This window comes from Pagrus pagrus, assembly GCF_965226575.1.
Source record: "Pagrus pagrus genome assembly, chromosome: 19".
NCBI lineage: Eukaryota > Metazoa > Chordata > Actinopteri > Spariformes > Sparidae > Pagrus > Pagrus pagrus.
The window spans coordinates 19153202-19173706 of NC_140203.1; the positions used below are offsets into that span (position 1 = coordinate 19153202).

At 41.1% G+C, this 20505-nt stretch overlaps 3 protein-coding genes across 3 annotated transcripts; 1 reads left to right on the forward strand and 2 right to left on the reverse strand.

Moving 5' to 3' along the window:
- Positions 1-3465: 3465 nt before the first annotated feature.
- LOC311274860 (heat shock protein 30-like) lies at positions 3466-4320 on the reverse strand (the record flags this gene model as incomplete). Its single annotated transcript, XM_084382859.1, has 1 exon — positions 3466-4320. Exon 1 carries the CDS (start codon positions 4138-4140, stop codon positions 3466-3468), a length of 675 nt encoding a protein of 224 aa, XP_084238985.1. The 5' UTR covers positions 4141-4320.
- Positions 4321-5172: 852 nt separating this feature from the next.
- Positions 5173-6003, reverse strand: LOC311274994 (heat shock protein 30-like). The gene has a single exon (XM_084383129.1). The coding sequence runs from the start codon at positions 5888-5890 to the stop codon at positions 5228-5230; it is 663 nt and encodes a 220-aa protein (XP_084239255.1). The 5' UTR covers positions 5891-6003; the 3' UTR covers positions 5173-5227.
- Positions 6004-7531: 1528 nt separating this feature from the next.
- Positions 7532-15361, forward strand: LOC311275441 (uncharacterized protein). The gene is made up of 3 exons (XM_084384016.1): positions 7532-8239; positions 9930-10342; positions 11072-15361. The coding sequence occupies exons 1-3, from the start codon at positions 7984-7986 to the stop codon at positions 13988-13990; spliced, it is 3588 nt and encodes a 1195-aa protein (XP_084240142.1). The 5' UTR covers positions 7532-7983; the 3' UTR covers positions 13991-15361.
- Positions 15362-20505: the final 5144 nt, after the last annotated feature.

Below are 20505 nucleotides of genomic sequence, written 5' to 3' on the forward strand. Positions count from 1 at the left end.
ATATTACAATTATCACCTGATCTCATTTATATTCAAATGTTATTCAGATTACTTATTATATTTACCTATTGGCCAGACAAAAGAATGTCCAAATGCCTTTGAAATGGCATTATGAAAATCAATCACATGACTGTTTTCTTCTTCTTCTTCTTCTTCTTCGGTAAAGGTTTTGTTGGAGTTTGTGGTGATGGCTAAAAGAAAACAACGTAACATAACATTGCTGTTAGTTGTAAAGAGATATACAGCAGTATTTTGACATTCTTAATAATGTGAATTAAATGTTGTATGAGTGGTATTTAATTGTATTACATTAAATATTTATTTAATACACAAGATTTTTCACATTAAACTGTAAAAAAAAAACCCAGCTAATTACGGCATTTTTCTGTTATTTTGATGATTGTTTGTATTATAATGGTGTTTGACCATATTTAAAAAGGTAATTTTGTTGTTTGTTTGTTTTTTATCTGTGTTAATAACCTTAATTTAACATCAAAAGGCCAAAAAATAAAAAAAGATCTAGTAAAATTAAAGCTAAAAACTGTGTTTAAGTGCCTTAAACCTGCAATCTTTCTAATGGCCAGCAGGGGGGGAGGGGGCGACTCTACTGGTTTCAAAAAGAAGTCTGATGATATGTAAGCTTATGAGAAAATGACCCTACTTCTCCCTCGATTTATTAGCTCAGTAAATAGTTTCCTAATGATTTTATGATCTCAGTCACTAGTCTGAAGTCTTCTTCAATACAGTATAATGTTAATTTAGTAAATTATGGTCAAATTTAGACTACGGTCACTCCAAATATGGTCACTTCTGACTCCAAATGACAAAACAAAAAAACAATATGGCGACGGCTGCAATGCCAAACTCAAGGCATCAAAATGGTAGTCCACGATTGGTGACGTGGGTTTACACCAACATCTGTCAAACTCTACACCTCCAGTCTGTAAAACAGGCTGTCTGTTCTAAATTCCTCGTCTCTAAGTCAAGGTAACCCAGATGACATCATCATGAAGTCATCAGGGTTATTGAAAGCCCCTTCACAGACCACACATCTCACAACTGCTTTCACAAGCTGAGTTCTCTCCCCATTACACATAAACTGAGTTACACGTGTGAAAATCAGGAAATAAAAAACGAAATACAAAACAATAAACACTGCTAATCTCAGAAAACTTGTATTTCCACATCGTTTTTATTAGTCACTTTGGTTGATTATGGACAGTGCCATGTGAACGTTTTATTGGGTGTGATGCTGGTCGTCAAATGGGAACGGTCTGGCGTCAGAGGTTGTGTGTTTGTGCTTTCCTGCTCGCTTCCAGGAGGTTTAGCTACAATCCGACCTTTGTGCGTGCATCAGGGAAACACAACTTTACCGAGATTTAGGAAAAAATCACATAATCCCTCAGCAAAACATGGAGCGTTTGACGAGCTGAAACTCTAAAGTGCGCAAAGCTGACATGAAAAAGTGTGTATTGGCTAAGCGAATAAAATCAGATTTGGTCGGGCACCATATTGTATTTAAACTACATCCCTTTCAACATAAACAGATGCAGACAGCCACACGCACATATACACACACACGAGACTGAGTCATGGGCTTTTGTAATGGCAATAAAAGGCGTCTGCTTCAAACACACCCTGTTGATTAAGAGTCGGTTAAAGTGTCTGGGGCGATGGGGAAATGAGTGGAAGGGTTAGGAGGGGAAAATGTGGAAGGAGTGGATGTGAGGAAGAGAGGGAGAGAGCGGAGAGGGAGATTTTAAGCAAAGAAGGGATGGGATGGGAGGAAAATGGGCCCGGAGGAAAGAAGACATGAAAGGGTCAGTAAATGTTCCCATGTGTTGCCGTCGCTCAGCATCTCGCAGGAAAAGGAGGAGATGAAAGGATGGTGAGTAAAGGTGATGTCACAGTAACGCCTAAACTAACTGTCACAGAGGGGAGGATGGCGAGGAGATAGAGGTGGCACGAGGGAGGTGAAGACCAAAGAGGAGGACAGGCGATGAAAGCAAGAATGCAAAAAGTAAACCAGGAGACATGGAGGAATGAGGAGGAGAAGGAGAAGGGCACCCTCTGATATTTAAAGATCCAGTCTGATCTGTCAGCACCTTTTTCCTGAAAAACAATGAGCGTCTCCACAAATAGAAAATACAACAAAAGCCGAGCGAGTCCCTAAAGTAGTCTCCCTCCTCCTCCGCCCCTGTGCTGCCACGTTTGCGGGACAATCCGTCTATTCTTGGGAAAGAAAAGCCCTGACAGCCAGACGGGAGCCAGGGAGAGACCAAGCACCCGTGGTAATAGCTGACATTAACATGTAAACAAGTCAGGGAAAGAATGAAAAATGGGTGGGAGAGGTCGTTAATGCTGTTTCAGTGGACAATGTTAGAACTGTGGTTAATGTTGTTTTTAATGGATGGAGTGACTGGTGTCCCAGGAGAGTTGAATTGTGCTTTAATATTCGATTCAACCAAATATTCACTGTTGCTTTTCATTTCATTTGTAATTTCAATGTTTATTCATTTTTAAACACACACAGCGTTAGCTACAAGTTCATGACCAACCGATTGTATATGAATACGGACCAATAAATAGATAAGGTAAAATATATTCTTTACTAAATTAGTATATAAATAATCGTGTGGCATTTAATTAATTTGATTTGTTTACCAAATATCAAAATGTGCGTAAAGGAGGCCCTGAAAAATAATCTGCCCAGAGTGATCTGTCCATTAAATGCGGCCCTGCTAACAGTGTTCCTACTGTGATCACTGCAATCTACAAACAATCTGTGATGTTTCTTGTCATCAACACAGAGTTAACTACTTTTGCGCAGCCTTTAAAAATCATGAAGTACCTGCTAGAAGAGTTGATCAATAATAAGCAACCTGATCATGTGTATTAGGAACTTTTCATGTGTTTCGTGTGTGTATACAGACAGTGACAGGGTCTAGTTCCCATGACAGTGAACGTCAGAGCTGTTTACTGGCCTAATTATGACATCTAGTGGATGTTGATTGGATATTACACCCTGTTCACTCCTTTTATTCTTTCCAGACTTACAGCAAGCAGATAGAAAATCTGCTGTGTACTGTGGTGATAAAATAAACTCAGCAATATAGAGAGGGAAAATTCCCTTTTGGTAAAAATATAACTTTACTTTACTGTTACTGTGAATTAGAATCAATTTATCTCACTTTTTCCATACTTATCTCAAGATTGTAAGATAAAGATAATCTTGTGATATCGTGTTCTTGAAGCAGATCAATTAATCATGAGGTACTGAGGCATAATTATGAGATCAAGGCTTCACTTTTTTCATTCTAGACTGAATTCAATAGATGGTTAACACCAAAAGAAGTGACAGGCTAACTTTTAAAATATTTATTGATTATAGTCTATTCCTAACATACAAAAGCACCTATCATCATCATGTAACGCTTGTCTGAATCACATATGTAAACCTCATTGTTAACAACTTGTAGGTGAGTCCATGTGTTGAGCTTTGTCCTGTGTGCTGTTGTCTGTCTCTGTGCTGCTGCTGCTGCTGCTGCTGCTGCTGTCTTCTCTCTGTGAACACACACTCTGCTGTGTTTTCTCCTCCAAGCTCCTCTTGATAGTCAGCTCTCTCTCAGCCTCCTCCACAGGTGGAGCTTCAGCCGCCTGGATGTGGAGCTTCCCGTCTGGAGCCAGGTAGCAGGTGACGTCTTCAGGGTTCAGCCCTTCAGGCAGGTCAAACTCCCGTCTGAACTGGTGGCGTCTGTAGGAGTAGGAGCCTTCCTCGTCCTCCTGCTTCTTCTCTGTCTTCCCGCTGACTCTCAGCTTCCTGCCCACCTGCCTGACAGACAGCTCCTCTGGGGAAAAGCCTTGAGTGTCCAGGGTCAGGCCAAAGCGCTCTCCCTCTTTCTCCAGCTGGTAGGAGAGCGGTTGTACGGCCACACTGGTTTGGAAAGGCTCCGTCTCCTCCAGGATGTTGTGTTGAAGTTTGTCCATCAGCTCCAGGCGGCTGCGGAGCTCCTGTAGGTTTCTCTGCAGTAGATCCTGCTGGTGGAGCAGAGGTCTGACCTCTGGCCACAGACTGCGTACAGGCCAGTACAAGTCCATGAATGGACTGAGGGCAGACTGGAGTCCACGAGAGCACAGCATCTTCACTGAGAGTTTAGTGTTGAGTGGTCTTGTTGTGAGATGAAACACTGTTAAAGTGTCTGTTGTCCTCTGTGTTGCTTTGTGTCTCAGCAGTGGGACTGTCCCAGCTTTTATATTCTAACTGGAGGAGCTCCAGAGTGTTCAGGAACTTTCCTGTCTTTACCACAGCTCTCCACTGGGTGGAGCTGTTACTCTGGAGGGCTGACGTCACTGGATAACTCCTGATTTATCAGGAAGTTTCCTGTTTGAAATAACCTCATGCAAACAGTCATCATTATAAATTAACTCTGTATACGTTGAGTTCAAATCAACCAGTTAAGAAAACAGACTTTTTATGTCTGCACACCAGCGACAGCCGTGACTCGAGGCGTTGGGTTTTCAGGTTGACTGTCTGTCTCGTTCTTGAGGGAATTTTTTCAGATTTGCCACAAATATCCGTTTGGACTCAAAGAAGAACTGATTAGATTTTGATGGTGAAAGGTCAAAGGTCACTGTGACCTCATTTAACATGATTTGACATAACTCAAGAACTCATTCGCTAATTATGATTGATTCATTTTTCCTTTTAATGTCTTTTTGATTAATAATTATGAATTCCACATAAATGTCCAACAGGATGAAATGACCAAGTGATGACATTTTAGATCCAAAAGGTCAAAGGTCAGCTTCACTGTGACGTCATACTGTTCTGTACATTATTCAACACTATAACTCAGGAACAGAAGGGAGACTGTGACCATATTTCACATTTGCTCAGATACTGAATTGATAACTAATCTTGGGTGTCCATCTTGAAACTGAGGTGATGGTTGATATCTTGTCTGCATGTGTGTGAAACATCCACGTTTGAGAATTTGCATCTTCTCTGCAGCAACATCAACATCTGCTGTCATGACTGTAACTTCATGTTCTATCAGAATCAGATTTATTTGTCAAACACGTGAACACATGGAAGAATAGAAAACAAAAAAACATGATTGCAATTTAAATATATTTATTCATCATCCTCAGCTATACAAATACAGAAGCACAGATATGATCATCATTTAACACTTGAATGAAACACATTTTTATTTAAACCTCATTGTTAACAACTTGTAGATGAGTCCATGTGTTGAGCTTTGTCCTGTGTGCTGTTGTCTGTCTCTGTGCTGCTGCTGCTGCTGTCTTCTCTCTGTGAACACACACTCTGCTGTGTTTTCTCCTCCAAGCTCCTCTTGATAGTCAGCTCTCTCTCAGCCTCCTCCACACGTGGAGCTTCGGCCGCCTGGATGTGGAGCTTCCCGTCTGGAGCCAGGTAGCAGGTGACGTCTTCAGGGTTCAGCCCTTCAGGCAGGTCAAACTCCCGTCTGAACTGGTGGCGTCTGTAAGAGTAGGAGCCTTCCTCGTCCTCCTGCTTCTTCTCTGTCTTCCCGCTGACTCTCAGCTTCCTGCCCACCTGCCTGACAGACAGCTCCTCTGGGGAAAAGCCTTGAGTGTCCAGGGTCAGGCCAAAGCGCTCTCCCTCTTTCTCCAGCTGGTAGGAGAGCGGTTGTACGGCCACACTGGTTTGGAAAGGCTCCGTCTCCTCCAGGATGTTGTGTTGAAGTTTGTCCATCAGCTCCAGGCGGCTGCGGAGCTCCTGTAGGTTTCTCTGCAGTAGATCCTGCTGGTAGAGCAGAGGTCTGACCTCTGGCCACAGACTGCGTACAGGCCAGTACAAGTCCATGAATGGACTGAGGGCAGACTGGAGTCCACGAGAGCACAGCATCTTCACTGAGAGTTTAGTGTCGAGTGGTCTTGTTGTGAGATGAAACACTGTTAAAGTGTCTGTTCTCCTCTGTGTTGCTTTGTGTCTCAGCAGTGGGACTGTCCCAGCTTTTATATTCTAACTGGAGGAGCTCCAGAGTGTTCAGGAACTTTCCTGTCTTTACCACAGCTCTCCACTGGGTGGGGCTGTTACTCTGGAGGGCTGACGTCACCAAAATGGTCCTGTTTGATCAGGAAGTTTTCTGATCACATTGTGTGCTAAATTTAACCAGCAGTCAGACAAAGACACGTAATAGATGGATTTAACTTTTAAATTGATTAAATAAAAAATGATGTTATTGTCAAATGGACATAAAATCTAATGTGTGTCTTTATAGCTGATCATCTCTTTAACACAGTAAGAAAGTATTAGTGGTGTGTGTTCCCACTTGATCCTCAATAATGTTTCAAATCTATCGATAGTACATTATTATTATTCTTGAATTTCCAGTCAAGTTTGAATTATTTTATAATTTGCAAAAAGAAGACTCACAGGTCTTGTGTCACAGTTTTAATTCATTGAAAGTTTAACATTGATGTTTCTTATGTTGTGTGCATTATAAGAGATGGAAAATACAAATAAATTGTGCAGCCTTAATTATTTGATCACATTACAATTTCTGTTCAATTATCACATCTCAAACAGGGGTAAATCCAAGGTGATCAATTATGTTATATCACTCCATCATTTAGGATTGTTTAAAGTTAGCTGATTTTTCACACTTTGCACAGGCTGTAATATTATATTCTGTGGTTTTATGTTATCCATAGATGTGTTGACGTTGAGGTTTTTTTTTTTTTATCTGTCTGATACCCATTGATCCTGTTGTTCATTGGGTTCTGGAAATGTTCTGGAAAAAGTTACAACTTGAAATGGCTTAGTTTGTTGCATTGGGGATGTCATCCTGTTCTGTGTCTGGACAAAATATGAATCTTAGTTCATTAGTGCAATACACATTTTTTTTTGAAGGAGGGGAGGTAAGCTGCAACCTAAAACATGAGAAATATTGTAATTTCCCTTTAACTGCACCCATTATGGGAAGAAAAAAACACGAGTAACTCTTACTAAGAATTTGGTCTTTCTCTTCACCAAACTTAGGAAGTAGCTACATTTTCTCGGAGGATATCTTCACTAGTTTTACACATTAAAGTGTGTTTACAGGTGTTGGGGGAGTACTACTGCATATGTGAAAAAAGTAGCATAAAGCCTTTTGTGGCTCCACAGGAAGCTTCATGTAATCTGATTAATTGCCTGAAGTGATGTTGATCAGTGGCTAAGTTGCATTGTGGATAATATAGGCACCAAGTTTCGAGTTTACACTGGTCTAACATTGCACTCCTATAACATTGTTGGACAAATGATCAAAATTGATGTGGCAGAACCAGAGATATCGCATTTTTTCCCCTTTCTTTTCAAAACCTGGTGCCTACATTACCCACAAAGCAATTTAGCCACTCAGTGACATCACTGGAGGTAATTTATCAGATTACATTCAGCTTCCTCTGGAGCCACAACACGTTTTAAACTACCTTTTATTTCACATATCCAGTAGCACTCCTCAAGACCTACAAACATACCATAAAATAACATAAAAGTGGTGAAGTTGCCCTTTAATAGGGACACCAACCACACTGAGCTCACACTACAGGGTGGAGGCGATCATCCTTTCCTCTGATGGGACTAATCCTATCAGCCCGGGGTGTCTCTTCAGGGACAATAACTGCTGCTTAATCCTATCGGGGATGTAACACCTGATTCCTGGAGATGAATTTGACGCCTGTGTGCAAAAACAAGCTCCTTTCCCTTTTTATGAATGAATGCTGAGCCCCCGTGATGCAGCCAGCCAATGAGCTCCCGCACCTGCAGCTCTTCGCAGCTCTGCAGCAACAAGAGGTCACTACACTTGAAAGCGTGGAGGGAAGAGGAGAGACGGACAGACGGGCAGACAGACGGACAGCCTGCAGCAGCACCGGTCGGATCTCTCAGGCCTCCACGTTAGAGAAGTAGACATTCATTAGAAGAGGGGCTCGTTGTTTCCAGCACGGAGCGCCGCGATGTCGCTGAAAAACAGCAACACCGTGGCCGTGGAGAGACGCGTGGACCTGGCCTCGCTCTTCTGCATGATCGGCCGCCACGGACCCGCCGTGGCTCTGGCCGTCATCGCGATGGTGTCGGTGCTGGCGGGCTTCATCATCTACCGGACCGTGAGGGGGAAGCGGAGGAAGGCCACAGCCGACGGCGGCGACAGGAGCCTCGCGGCGGAGGGACAGCCGAGCCCGGAGGAATGTGACAGCCCCGAGGAGGCAACAGGTAAGAAAAAGACCCGCAGAGAGCGCGATCAGGCGGGAGGTCACTGCGGGCTACAGGTGTGGGGGATCACAGGGATATTAATGAGGGTGTAGTGATGATGAGGGGTGTCATAGAAATATAGTCCTGTAGGAAAATACATTAGGCCTACAAGGACACTATCAGTTTTAAAGTAGTCTATAACAGGGTGGATGATCTCAGTATCAATATCAGGCTTCTGTTACAGTGGTGGTCTACTATAGGAGATATTAATAAGCTGCTATAACATGCTAAACAGAACATAAAGCCATTATTAACTCAGGGACATTAGTAATAGATGATCTCATACACTGGTCCGGAATAAATATAGGATAGATCAAGTTATCATAGTAGTAGAAGTAAATGTCTCCAGTATTTTGTGTACTCCACTACAGTTCAGAGGGAAGTGATGTACTCCTAGTATGTAGTAGTATGGGTTAGATTTTGTTGGGCCGGTTGTTGAACAGTGACAGACAGGAACCCCACTATTAAAATGAAGTCATTATTTTTTGTCATTTACTTTATCATTCAAGTAACTTGGTGTTTACTTTGTCTGTTCTTTCAACTCCTAATGTGGCCTATGCGCCAAACAGATCATCAGTTTTCTAAAGGTGAAATGTCAAACATATTCCATATGTTATTCTGGATTTACTGATTATTTATTACCGGCTATCAATGAAAGAAATTGCTCACAATTTTGTATTCTTACATCCACCTTTTATAATTTTATTAATATTACATCAAAGGGGCACTATGTAGTTTTGGAGAAGAAATTCAAACTCAGAATTATACTATTTACAATATTAATGAGGTAATAATACAAACTCAAATATTTATTGTTTTCATAATTGAATAAACAAGCTGTTCTCAGAGGAAAATAAAGTCCCAGAACACTGTTTCTTTATATGTGGCAGACCCTGCCACCTTTCTAGCTTCAAAGCAAAACATTATGAAATGGTGTTGTTCTCTAAGGTCAGTTTGTTTATTCAGTTTATTCAGTTATGAAAACAGAGAGAGCTTGTTTATTTAGTTTGTTTAGGATGAAAAAAAAATCAGTAAATGAAGATCTTTCTCTTCTGATTCCCCAAACTACATAGTGTACCTTTAATATCATAATTATATAAATATAGTCTATAATGTTGTTGGTTCTGGAGTTTTTCTTGAACAGATTGCGAGGCCCCCTCAGGCATTGTGATTTGTGATTTTTGGCTCCCTGAATAAGGTAAACCTGACTTGAAAGGGAAATAGCTGCACAAGAATGCATCTGTGATAAAAAGTCAGTAATATAATCCGTAAAATGATAACACTCACAGTTGGCATTTTTCTGAATTATGAGTCCTTTACCTATAATACTTGATACTGATAAATAGTGGATTCAGCCACAGATACACAGAGACAGAATTAACTCATGAGGTAAATAAAAAGGATTCAATTAATTTACAGTTTTCATTAAATTTCTGGAGGTGAGTTAACATTGACCACTCCAATATTTAAAAGGTTGAGCTCTTATTCAATTCCATTTTTCACTTGATGAAGTCAGGCATAAATATTTAATGAGTACGACTTGAAAATGATCAAAAATAAACTCAATATAATATAAATTATAGCAGCATTTAGTATGTGTGTGTTCTTACTGCCTAACATATGGGCTTTCCTCCCTCATTTTGTGTTACAGACGTGAGAGATGAAGACTCATCAGATGTGAAGGAGGACGTTGAGCTGATTCAGGCTGATCTCAAAATCAGACACCGTCGGGCTGCTGCTGCTGCTGCTGCTGCTGAGAAACAACCTCCACCTTATTCTCCTCCTAAGAATGACCTCCAAGCACCAGAAACCAGGCACACCACTCCAGATGACACAGAGGAAAGAGAGGTTGTGTGGGACTCTTACATAGCTGCAGGGACGTATGCAGAAGTGGCCAATCAGAGTCTGCATTTGGCTGAAATGGTGGTGGAGGATGCTGTTGATTGCCAACAGGGTGCAACAGATGACGCTGTTGAGGATGTAATAGAAGAGGCCATTGATACTGATAGCTGCCTGGAGGAGCCTGTGCCGATTAATGATGAGAACCAAGAGGAGGAAGAGAAGGTGAGCAGCTACTTGTATGTTTGTGAGCCTGTATATGTAAGCTATAGTGACCATTTCAGAGGTATGGGTATGAAGCTAAACCACACCACAATATATTAGCTTAGAGGTAACTTTGCTGGTGGTAGACAAAGTCAGGTAAAGAAAGTGGAACATAGAACAGTTAGTTAATTGGATATTTTTCTCAGAAGTTTAAATATAGTTTGGCTGGGTAATATTGGACTTTCATTTATCAGGTGGCCAGAAACACGGCAAAATGATAGCTAACATGTTAGCTGTTATGACAAAGGCAATAATACCACAGGGCGGTTATAGAAATGTCTTTTCAGATTTTGTTTCCTTTGGATAGAGCCAGGCTACCCGTTTCCCCCATTTTCCAGTCTTCATGCTATGCTAAGCTAAGCTAACCAGTGGCCTGCCTGGAGCTCCATATTTATTAGACAGATATGAGAGTGCTGCCATCTTCTAATCTGAAGTATATTTCCCAATTTGTCTGAACCATTTCTTTAAGGATTTGGAGCACCAACCATGTGGGAATATTTCTCTCTCACCTACATATCTATTTTGCTTAGACCTCATTCTCTCTGTTGTTTCAAACTAGCACAAAGTGAGAGTTCAGGGCAAATTTTCTGGTATACGCTTTTGTACTTTCTATCACGTCTTATATGTATTTTTATCTACAGTCTGGCACAGTTAGACCTGAAGATACTAACTTTGTATTCATGTGTCCAGGTGTTAAAAGAAGAATGCCAGGAAGATGAAGATATGACCACAGACCGGGATGTTTCTGACTTGAAAACCAGCCAAGAGGAGGAAAACTTTGAGAGTGCTTTGAACAATCCAGTTTGCCTTGAACAAACCCTTCATATGGGTGAAAAGGCTGAAGATGACACACAACAAGATAATAAAACCAGACTGGAGACAAACAGCTTGGAATCCAACTCAGAAGACCCTGTAATTCATATTGAAGATGTACCTGTCCCTTGCGTCTGTTATGGCAAAGATGAGTTTGAGGAAGAGAGTCCAGATAGCATTGATTACAGCAGCTATTCTGGTAATAATTCTCTCTCTCCAGAGGAGGAAAATGAAGATGAAAGGGCAGAAGAGGACAATGTTCTTTACGATGGTGCTGATCAAGTGGAAGAGGAAATGTTGACTAGTGAAGAAGGTGACAGTACAAGTGTGGCAAATTTGAAGGTCAGTGATCATGAAGATGGTCTGTCAGGTATCGCCATTGATCCAAAAGCTCAAATCTCAGGGGAAGCAGATTTCCCTGACATGTCATCAGGTCATCAGCCACAGAGAGAAGATCAAATAGATCCATCTCTGGATGATAACAGTGGCTATTCCGGCAATAATTCTCTCTCTCCAGAGGAGGAGAAGAAAAATGAAGGTGACATGGCAGAAGAGGAGTGTGCAGACTCCCAGGTAGTCGCTCAACAAGCTGAGATCTCATCTTCAACAGTTGAACAAGAAACAAACCTACCATCAACTCAGCAGGACCAGTCTGATCATGTGCCGCCCATTGGGGATAGTGATCCGGTTGGAGATGATGGTGTAACTGGTGAAGTGATTGAAGAAGTTGTAGATGAAGACCACTTGAACAAAATTACTGCTGTCCATATTGACACCCACTCACCACAGCTCAGCAAGAAAGAAGTGGAGAATGAACCAAAGGAGGAAAATGATCTTAATCAAGCGGACAGTGATTTTTGCAGTGATGCTGATCAAGTGGAAGAGAAAATGCTGATTTCTGTCAACAATGTTGTCTGTACTGAAGAAGTCAATGGTTCAAGTGTGGCCCTGCCCTGTTTGAGCGCGTGCACAAAGGTTGACAACCTTAATGATGGTCTGTCAAGTATCAGCACTGATGCAAAAGCTCAAAACCCAGGGGTAGCAGATTTCCCTGACTTGTCATTTGGTTCTCAACGGCAGACAGAAGATAAAATGGCTCCATGTCTTGATGAAGATACTGATGCTTCTATTCTTGACTGGCAAATTCCATCACATGAAACTGAAAATCTGCCTGAAATCAGCAAAAATGGCCAAACCGAGGTGTTGGCTGAAGAGTGCAATGACCAAGTGCTTGACCCTCAAAGTGTCCAAATGATAGATAATGAAGTTTTTGACAAGGCGAGTGTTGCTGCTGATTCTGACACAGTTGAAAACGTAACTGCTTCTGTAATAGTTGAAGAAAAAGCTTGTGCTCACCTGCCATCAAGTTGCCAAGCTCAACAAAGCGACTGCAAGGAAAATGACGAAACATTTGACGAGACAAGCGTTAATTCTGCTGCTGACGCAGTCCCTTGCAAAAATGCAAATCTTAACACATTTTTAATGTCTGAAGAAATATCTCATCTTAACATGTCTTCCTCCCAAGACCAACAGTGTGACGACATGAAAAACAATGAAGACTTTTCTGTAGTTACCACCGATGCTGCTCCTGTCGCAATGAAGGACAGTTGCCTGCCCTTGTGTCAGATGTACTTGACATCTTTTGAGCAAAGTGAGCAGAAGGATAGTGCGATATCATCTCCTGGTTTTGGTGAAGAGAGTGGCATATCAAGCATGGCTGTCAGCCCTGATTTGCAATATGCTGGTAATGAGTTTGACATGACCGTTGGTAATATTGTTGTTCCGGTGATGGATTGTGATCTACAGTCTGAAGGGCAGACAGAGGCTCAAAACAGCCTCTTTGCTGATGATGCAGCTGTATCTGTCACACATGAAAATACAGCAGGGATGGTGTTCGGGCCTTACCCATCACGTCACTCCCAGGAACCCCGTAGTGAGCACACAGATTGGAATAGGTATAAATCATTTGCAGCCAACGAGGACATGTTTGGCCATGAGATTGAGGAGATTTACCACAGAGAGATGGATCAGTTTGCGGCACAGATTGCAGCTAGTGTTACTAGCTACACCGATGAACTGAAAATACAGACAGAGTTGAAGCCTGTAATTGAGGTTGTTGAAATTAAAGAGAAGAAGGCAGGAGTAACCATTGAAAAGAAAGAGGACACAAAAGCAGAGAAGGAGAAAGAAGAGGAGTATGAAAAGTCTGAAATCAGTATCATGGAGGCGACTATGGACAATAACGAATGGATCACGGAGAGTAACTACCAGGTTCTTCCCTGGATGAATCTCTCTGCCTCATCTTTTGCCCAAGACCAAATAAAAACCAGCCAGCTTCCCACTGAAGAGTGCCAATACAGCTCTGCTGTAACAGACACCACTTCTACAGATACAATAGATATCTCATCGTCCACAGAAGTCAAACAAACCAGCACTCTCTCCCATATTGAAGAAAACACGGAAACCAACAAAAAGGTTGTGGCTGTCCAGCCCATGCCCCAGAATGTCAACGTCACCTTCCGTGTCCATTATTCTACTGAGTCACCATACCAGACGGTGGCTGTCACAGGGAACCAGCAGGAGCTGGGAAACTGGAAGGAATTCATCCTACTAGAGAGGGCCAAGGATGGGAACTGGGCCGCGGTGGTCAGCCTGCCTGTGGAGAGCCATGTGGAGTGGAAGTTTGTGCTGCTGGACAAGGGTGAGGTGTGTCGCTGGGAGGAATGTGGCAACCGCCTCCTTGATACGGGCTTCGAAGACAACCTGCTCGTGCACAAATGGTGGGGACTCTTGTAAAAGGTGAGGAGAGGGGGGCATGTACAGTTTGGTACTGGATACTGGACCAGATAAAGCTCATTTGTACAGCCCGTCACAAGACCCACATGATGATACAGTACATTAAAATGACACATATGACCATTTGTACTTTATTACAATATTATAAATACATCCTAGTAAGATTTGGTACATCTGGAGGTTGAAACACATCTAGTGGTCCAGGATAAAACTGGGTTGATGTCAAGGGTGTTTATAACCATTGTTTCAGCAGCAATTAAATAACTAAATAACTTTCACTTCTGAATCAATTTGTTTAACGTCAGACAATTGGCAACAATTCTAATCAGTCATCAAGAGTTCAGGTCGTTTTTCAAGCAAAAAGGCTAAAAACTCAGTGGTTCCAGCTCTTAAACACACAAGACTTTTTATTTGCTTTATTCTGTTTTGTATAATTGTAAATTAAGTGGCTGCCTTTTGAGTTTTGAGCGTTTGTCAGACAAAACAAGCAATTTAAACACATCACGTCAAACACATTTTTACTCCTGAAAGGCATTGGAATACATTTAAAGAGTCTCCTGAAACAACAGTTTTACTACTTTAACCATATTTAGCCCTGATGCCTAGACATATTGTCACCTACCAATTTTTAACACCATGATTACTGGGATGAAACAGTCATCTCATGGGACTTTTCTGAGGATATAGCCCTCTAATAGCCAGTGATTAAGTGGATCATTCAAGCAAAGATTGAACATCAGTATCTATGATTATGCAAACTGCACCTGTTTAAAAAGAGGTTAATTTAATGCAATTGTTAAATTTGTATAAATGGATACTTTATTATATACACTGTCCATATGCTGCTTGAATACTCCCCAACAATCTATGAGAATTAATGCACATAGTTCACTTTTTACTACAGCAATAATCAAAGCAATAATTGTTCTGTATACTGTATGTAATATCAGGTATTCTGATGTGTTTACCACTAAACTGTGACATAGTGTTAACTTTTATGCTGCTTTTATCTGGTGGGACTGTGTGCATGCATGATTGTCCCATTGTGGTTCGATGAATGTGCCTTTTAAACATAATTTTTCTATTAATGTGTTATCATGCATCAAGAGATTTTGGCTTTTCCCTGTAAAACAGCTTTGCTGGCCATCAATTTCCTTGTTTCACTACCACTTTTATTGAATTTCTCACAGTACAGGCCTGTTAATTATTTTCTCAGAACTGATGTTGTCAGGTTTTGTCAAGTTGAATCAGTATAGACTATATTATCCCAATCTCAGATCATTTGTTATTATGCAATACTGTGATGATTACGCTATGGTTGAATGTCATTAAGGTGGAGTTGGTTACCAAATAAACACATTTTCTGTCATATCTGTGAATATTTGTTTCTTATATGTTCATTCACTGATAGACAGATGTTGTGCAGGTAATTGAAGAGCTTTGTGCTAATATGAATTATTCCCATTTTGAGAGGAAAATAGGTATCTCATAATAGTTAAATATTTAAATGTTTGAACATTAATATAGCAGCAAACAAATATTTACTCTGTAAGTATATACTGGAGTAATGGTGCACTATATACAAATGTAATATATGTACACAATTCCCATTATTAAATATATTTACATATATGTACAAACTATATATGAAACCTATTAGAAATTGAAACAATTATTATATTGACAGCCATTACAAATATGAATGTTTATGTATGCAAGTTACATATTCTGGCATATATGTCATATACATAAATATTTATACAGATATAACATTTGTATTAATGTGATATATAAACTATACGTATTTGCATGAAATATTATTTATGCATACATGACAAACATATTATAGCAGGTTTTCACTTTCTTCAAGAAAGAAATGAGGCAGAGAGAGATGATCTCCCCGAAAGTCCTATAAGGTCCCTGAAAGACGTTATATAGGAGGTGTGAATGACTTAACTCATGGTGCAAAATTGTCTTTTACCACAACAGTAACCGTCTATCTATTAGAAACATTTGTGAAGAATATCAACACCAATTACTGCATAACAGGAAACATTTGTGGTGATGTAGAACACATTTAAACACAGTTTACTTATGACTCTGGCCTCAAACACATTGTCTCAAAGCATGCTGAGCAACTCCATCCACCTACCACCAACATGCTGAAATATAAATGACTTTAATATTTGTAAATAATACAAAATTGACTATTTTGACAGGATGTGTTTGTCACCTTTAAAGCGCTACTACATTGTCTCTTAGAACAAAGATTATGAGGCTGTCTGCAGGTCCTTAGAACGTCTTAAATACCTTAAAATCAACTCTATAAATACAAAGCCTGAAAAGTCATTTAATTTGGATTTGTGTAGCTTTTAGCTAAATGAATTTATCCTATCCCATATTCACTCCTTATCTTTATAGTATGTTTGAATAAGAACCATTAGATCCATTTGTGAGGAAAGACATTTACAGATCTCCCGTCCAAATGATCACTTTTAAAAATTAATATTTACAATTCAATATGCAAGATCCACTCGAAATACCAACATATACTGATGCTGTGCTAAACATCTGTGCATACAAACAAAAAACAAACAAACGGCCCAGCACAGACAGATTCAGTCGAGAAAGGTCTTGTGAGTTCTCTTTGAACCGAGGCCTAGATTTTCTTTATTTAATGTCTGTGTTTCAAACCTAAAGCCAAGACCGTGACCTTGTTCTGAGTCCAGCTGGCTCAGGGATGGCTCACGCAGGCAGAGCGTCATTAGCAGGCGTACTTTTCATGCCAGCTTGTCAGTTGCACTCAGCTCTGTGCTGAAGGTGATTCGGCTGTATCTGAAAAGAGGGTGCTCTTCATCATCCAGAACAGGGATGGTGAAGAGCACAAATGCAGTGTTTTGCCAGTCCTGTAAATGATTAATCGGCAACTGTGGGGAGCGAGAAAGGTTTTTCTGAGGTTATTTCAGGAGAAGAAACCGATTTGTAGGTAGTGCTTAAAGAGGAAGGGGAGAGGCATTATGGGATGAAATGAAGAGCGATGTTTAGGGTTCATTGGCGGGCCAGCACGTTGAAGAATTCAGTCGTGCATGGTAATTAATTAAAAATCCTTCACAAAAGGCAAACAAAACATTCCTTCAGAATAAAAGAAGCGCATACGACAGCTTATAAAAAATGTATTAAATTATGAACAAAGAATGTAAGACCCATTTTCCCAGCCTCATGTAACGTGCCTCCCATGTTGACCTGTCCTCTACATGTAAATGTGACATGTGAAATGTGATCCCTGCTGCGGTTCCACATTTGGAAGTCACTCTGTCTGATGTGACCGATACTTACAGGAGCCTCCCCTCGGCTATCGAACCCTGAACCTCTACGGCACTAACAGCACGCACCTTTTAGCAAACAAGGCCTCTGGGACACATTTGACACACTTTGAATGAGGGTCAACAGAACGCTGCCCAGCTATAAGTCGCGTGATCTCTGGTGCAACACAGGAGTTCAGAGGACTTTTGCCTGTTTGCCCCAGTGTTGCCAAATATAACAACACACAAAGTTATACAGAGGCTCTGTTTGCACTGAGAGCCTCAGATGACTACAGGAACATGATCTATTCCTGTGTTTAACAAACTAATAAATAACTTATTAATAAAAACTGAACCAGAAACAGCAGTTTTGGAGAAAACTCTTCAGTAGAAAGCCAGCTGAGCTTATCGATGATGTTAATATGATCTCCTGGGTCGTGCGTGTTGGTTTTGTTGAGTGTGAATGCAGCGCACTGCCTCACTAGTGCTAACGTGGCAGCTGGGGGTGTGTGCACTTTCTAAGGTTGAAGGTAATCCTTAATTTAGACACAAGACTTACAACTGACACCACTTACAGTCTACTTATAGAAAACTCTCTCTCTCTGTCTTTGTATGACTCTCTCTATCTCATAGGCGTCCACACGGACTATTCTTCAAACATCCGAGCAGTTAAGCCGCTGCTGGACCAGCATTTGAGCTCTGTTAAGGCAAAAGTCTTAACACTGAGTCATCGGTCTAATCCTGAAACAGCCCTCTGTCAGGCTCCTCACAGAGAGAGTGAGGTTGTGAACAAAGCCTTCAAATCAACACCCTAATCTGTGTCTGAGATAAACCTAAATGGTTAAAATGTTTAGCACACACTATGACATCAAGGTGTTTTAGCTGAAGCAGCCATTATTGATATTTCTATCATATCTAGTGACAATGTGCTGGCGTGAAAGAGGTCAATCCTAGTGATGAGTATTATCACCTGTATTGGCAGCTCCCCACGGCTTCACAGAGCTTTAAAGTGAGTTGCAGCTCACTGTTTATCTGTCACACAACCAAAAATGTTAATTCAGTCATTATCTGCTCAGCCTCATGTCGATGGAAGGTCGTAGTCCACGAAATATATCTGGGGCTTGTCTCCATACAGCTTGTCCAAGATCCAAAATTGATTTGAAAAGTAATTATTTACAACCTTAACATGCGGCGGAGGTTGTGCAACCACTTCAGACAGGGTGCATGCTAGAGATTTTAGCTTAGCGGCTGCAGTGAAGATTCATAAATGGTGTAAATAACGTTTCAAAATCAGTTTGGGATCTTGGATGTTCTAGAGACATGGATTACGTCTCATGAACGTTTTTTTTAGTCCCAATCTACTTCAGATGTTCAGGAGAATGCTGCTGTGAAGCACCGGAAAACTAAATGAAAATAAAAAAAGGGTTCATCTTCAGCGAGAAAGCCATAATCGAAGTAAATTGAACTGAAAATCTGGAAATTAGATTTCAAGGTATCTTTTTCTTTACCAAGGGAACACTTTGACCTAATGAAAAGAGACTAAACCATTACAAGCCGTCCTCTGAGGACCATGAATGTCCAGACGTAATTATATGGCAATTTGTCAGGAGGTTATAAAGATTGTGTTGCATGCACTGTCTGCCTGTAGCAAAGGAAAACATGAATTTGATGAACACACAACCAGAAATAATTCAGTGTCTGAGTGACAGTGACATGTCCTGTACATGACGTCTGTTTCCTGTGTGTGTTCTTGAGCTTGCTCTCCACATAGCAGCAGACTGTCGGCTGTTGCCTGGTCGGCTGAAACACAGCGATCCTCGATCCAAGTTGGAGCGCCGAGTGTGAAATTCTCTTTAAGGCAACTCTGCTGTCTCCTCTTACAGAAGCCGGCCATTCAGACCAGGCTGCGGCTTTCCACTTGAACTTTGACCCAGGGAGACTGTATGATAATATCACAGAGCTTGAATGTATCTCTGTCTGTCAGTGTTCATTTGTACTTTATGTCTCCACAACATTTTCCTGCATGTCTGTCTGCGCTTAGACTCCCATTCAATTTCTTCTCCCTTCGCTCTGTTCGCCAACTGCTTTTTTTATTCCTGGCACAATAAATATGACTTTCTAAATACCATCTCAGGTTGTGTTCAAAGTACATCTTTGTAGTGTGGTTGTGCCACACAGGCGGGCTATTTATAAATCGTACCAGTCCTCATTCCTGCTCTGTACTGTGGGATCTTTCAGTGACCTTCACTGGAGGGGCCTGCTGACTGTGCTGCATTGCTATAAGGGGAGGAGCACGGCGAGGGTTAAACTGGAGGAGGAGGATTTTTACATTGCTACGCTGAATATGTTTGGTATTCAGGTGCATAATGCCAAGTATACTTCCTTAAATCACAGTTTCATTTCTGTGTAATTTTCCAGGAAGTATGTTTGTGAATATAAAATACTGCTTGTTTTGTCGGTCTAATAAATGCCAATATACACCAATCTGCTTCTTTCCCTCGAGGACCAGAAAGCAAACTTTCTGGATCCGTGCCACGCTGGGACAGCCCTCCGCCGGTAATGACGTCATTGCTGGCTAGCCCACAGAGGACACTGCAGATGTGGGCTGAATGCAGCGTGTGTGTGTGTGTGTGTGCGCAGATGTAACAGTGTGTATGTATGGAGAGTGTGAGTGAAAAGAGAGTGAGAGGGAGAGAGTGCATACATAATGCAAATAAATCTGGAACAGGTTTGGTTCAAGGCTTCTGAAAAGGGGTCAGGTTATAAAATATTTACAGTAATCACATTTTTGTCTTTCGTACAGCTTCTGTCAGCTCTGTACTGGGATACAGTGTAAATGTCTTCAATATCTACATAGTTTTAAAGGGGCAATGTGTAAGAATTCTACCTAAAAATATTCAAAAATGTACTAAAACTATTCACAGAATATAAAGAAATTAAAGTTTTTGACTATATGTCAAAGACAGCCAGTTACTGTATTGTGTTGTAGAGATATCTATTGAAGTTAGCATGCTAACCAGCTAGCCCTGAGCCACTTTGCACCATAAAAAGTGATACGATGGTAAACAACACCAGCACTCCCCCTGCTGGTACGAGCTCCCAGTCCAGGCAGAGTCATCTAATAGGAGCACTAGCTGCACCACTAGCTGAGCTAACAGGCTAATAGCAGCTAGAGTTAGCCTGAGAGAGTATTACCTCGACACATGTCCAATT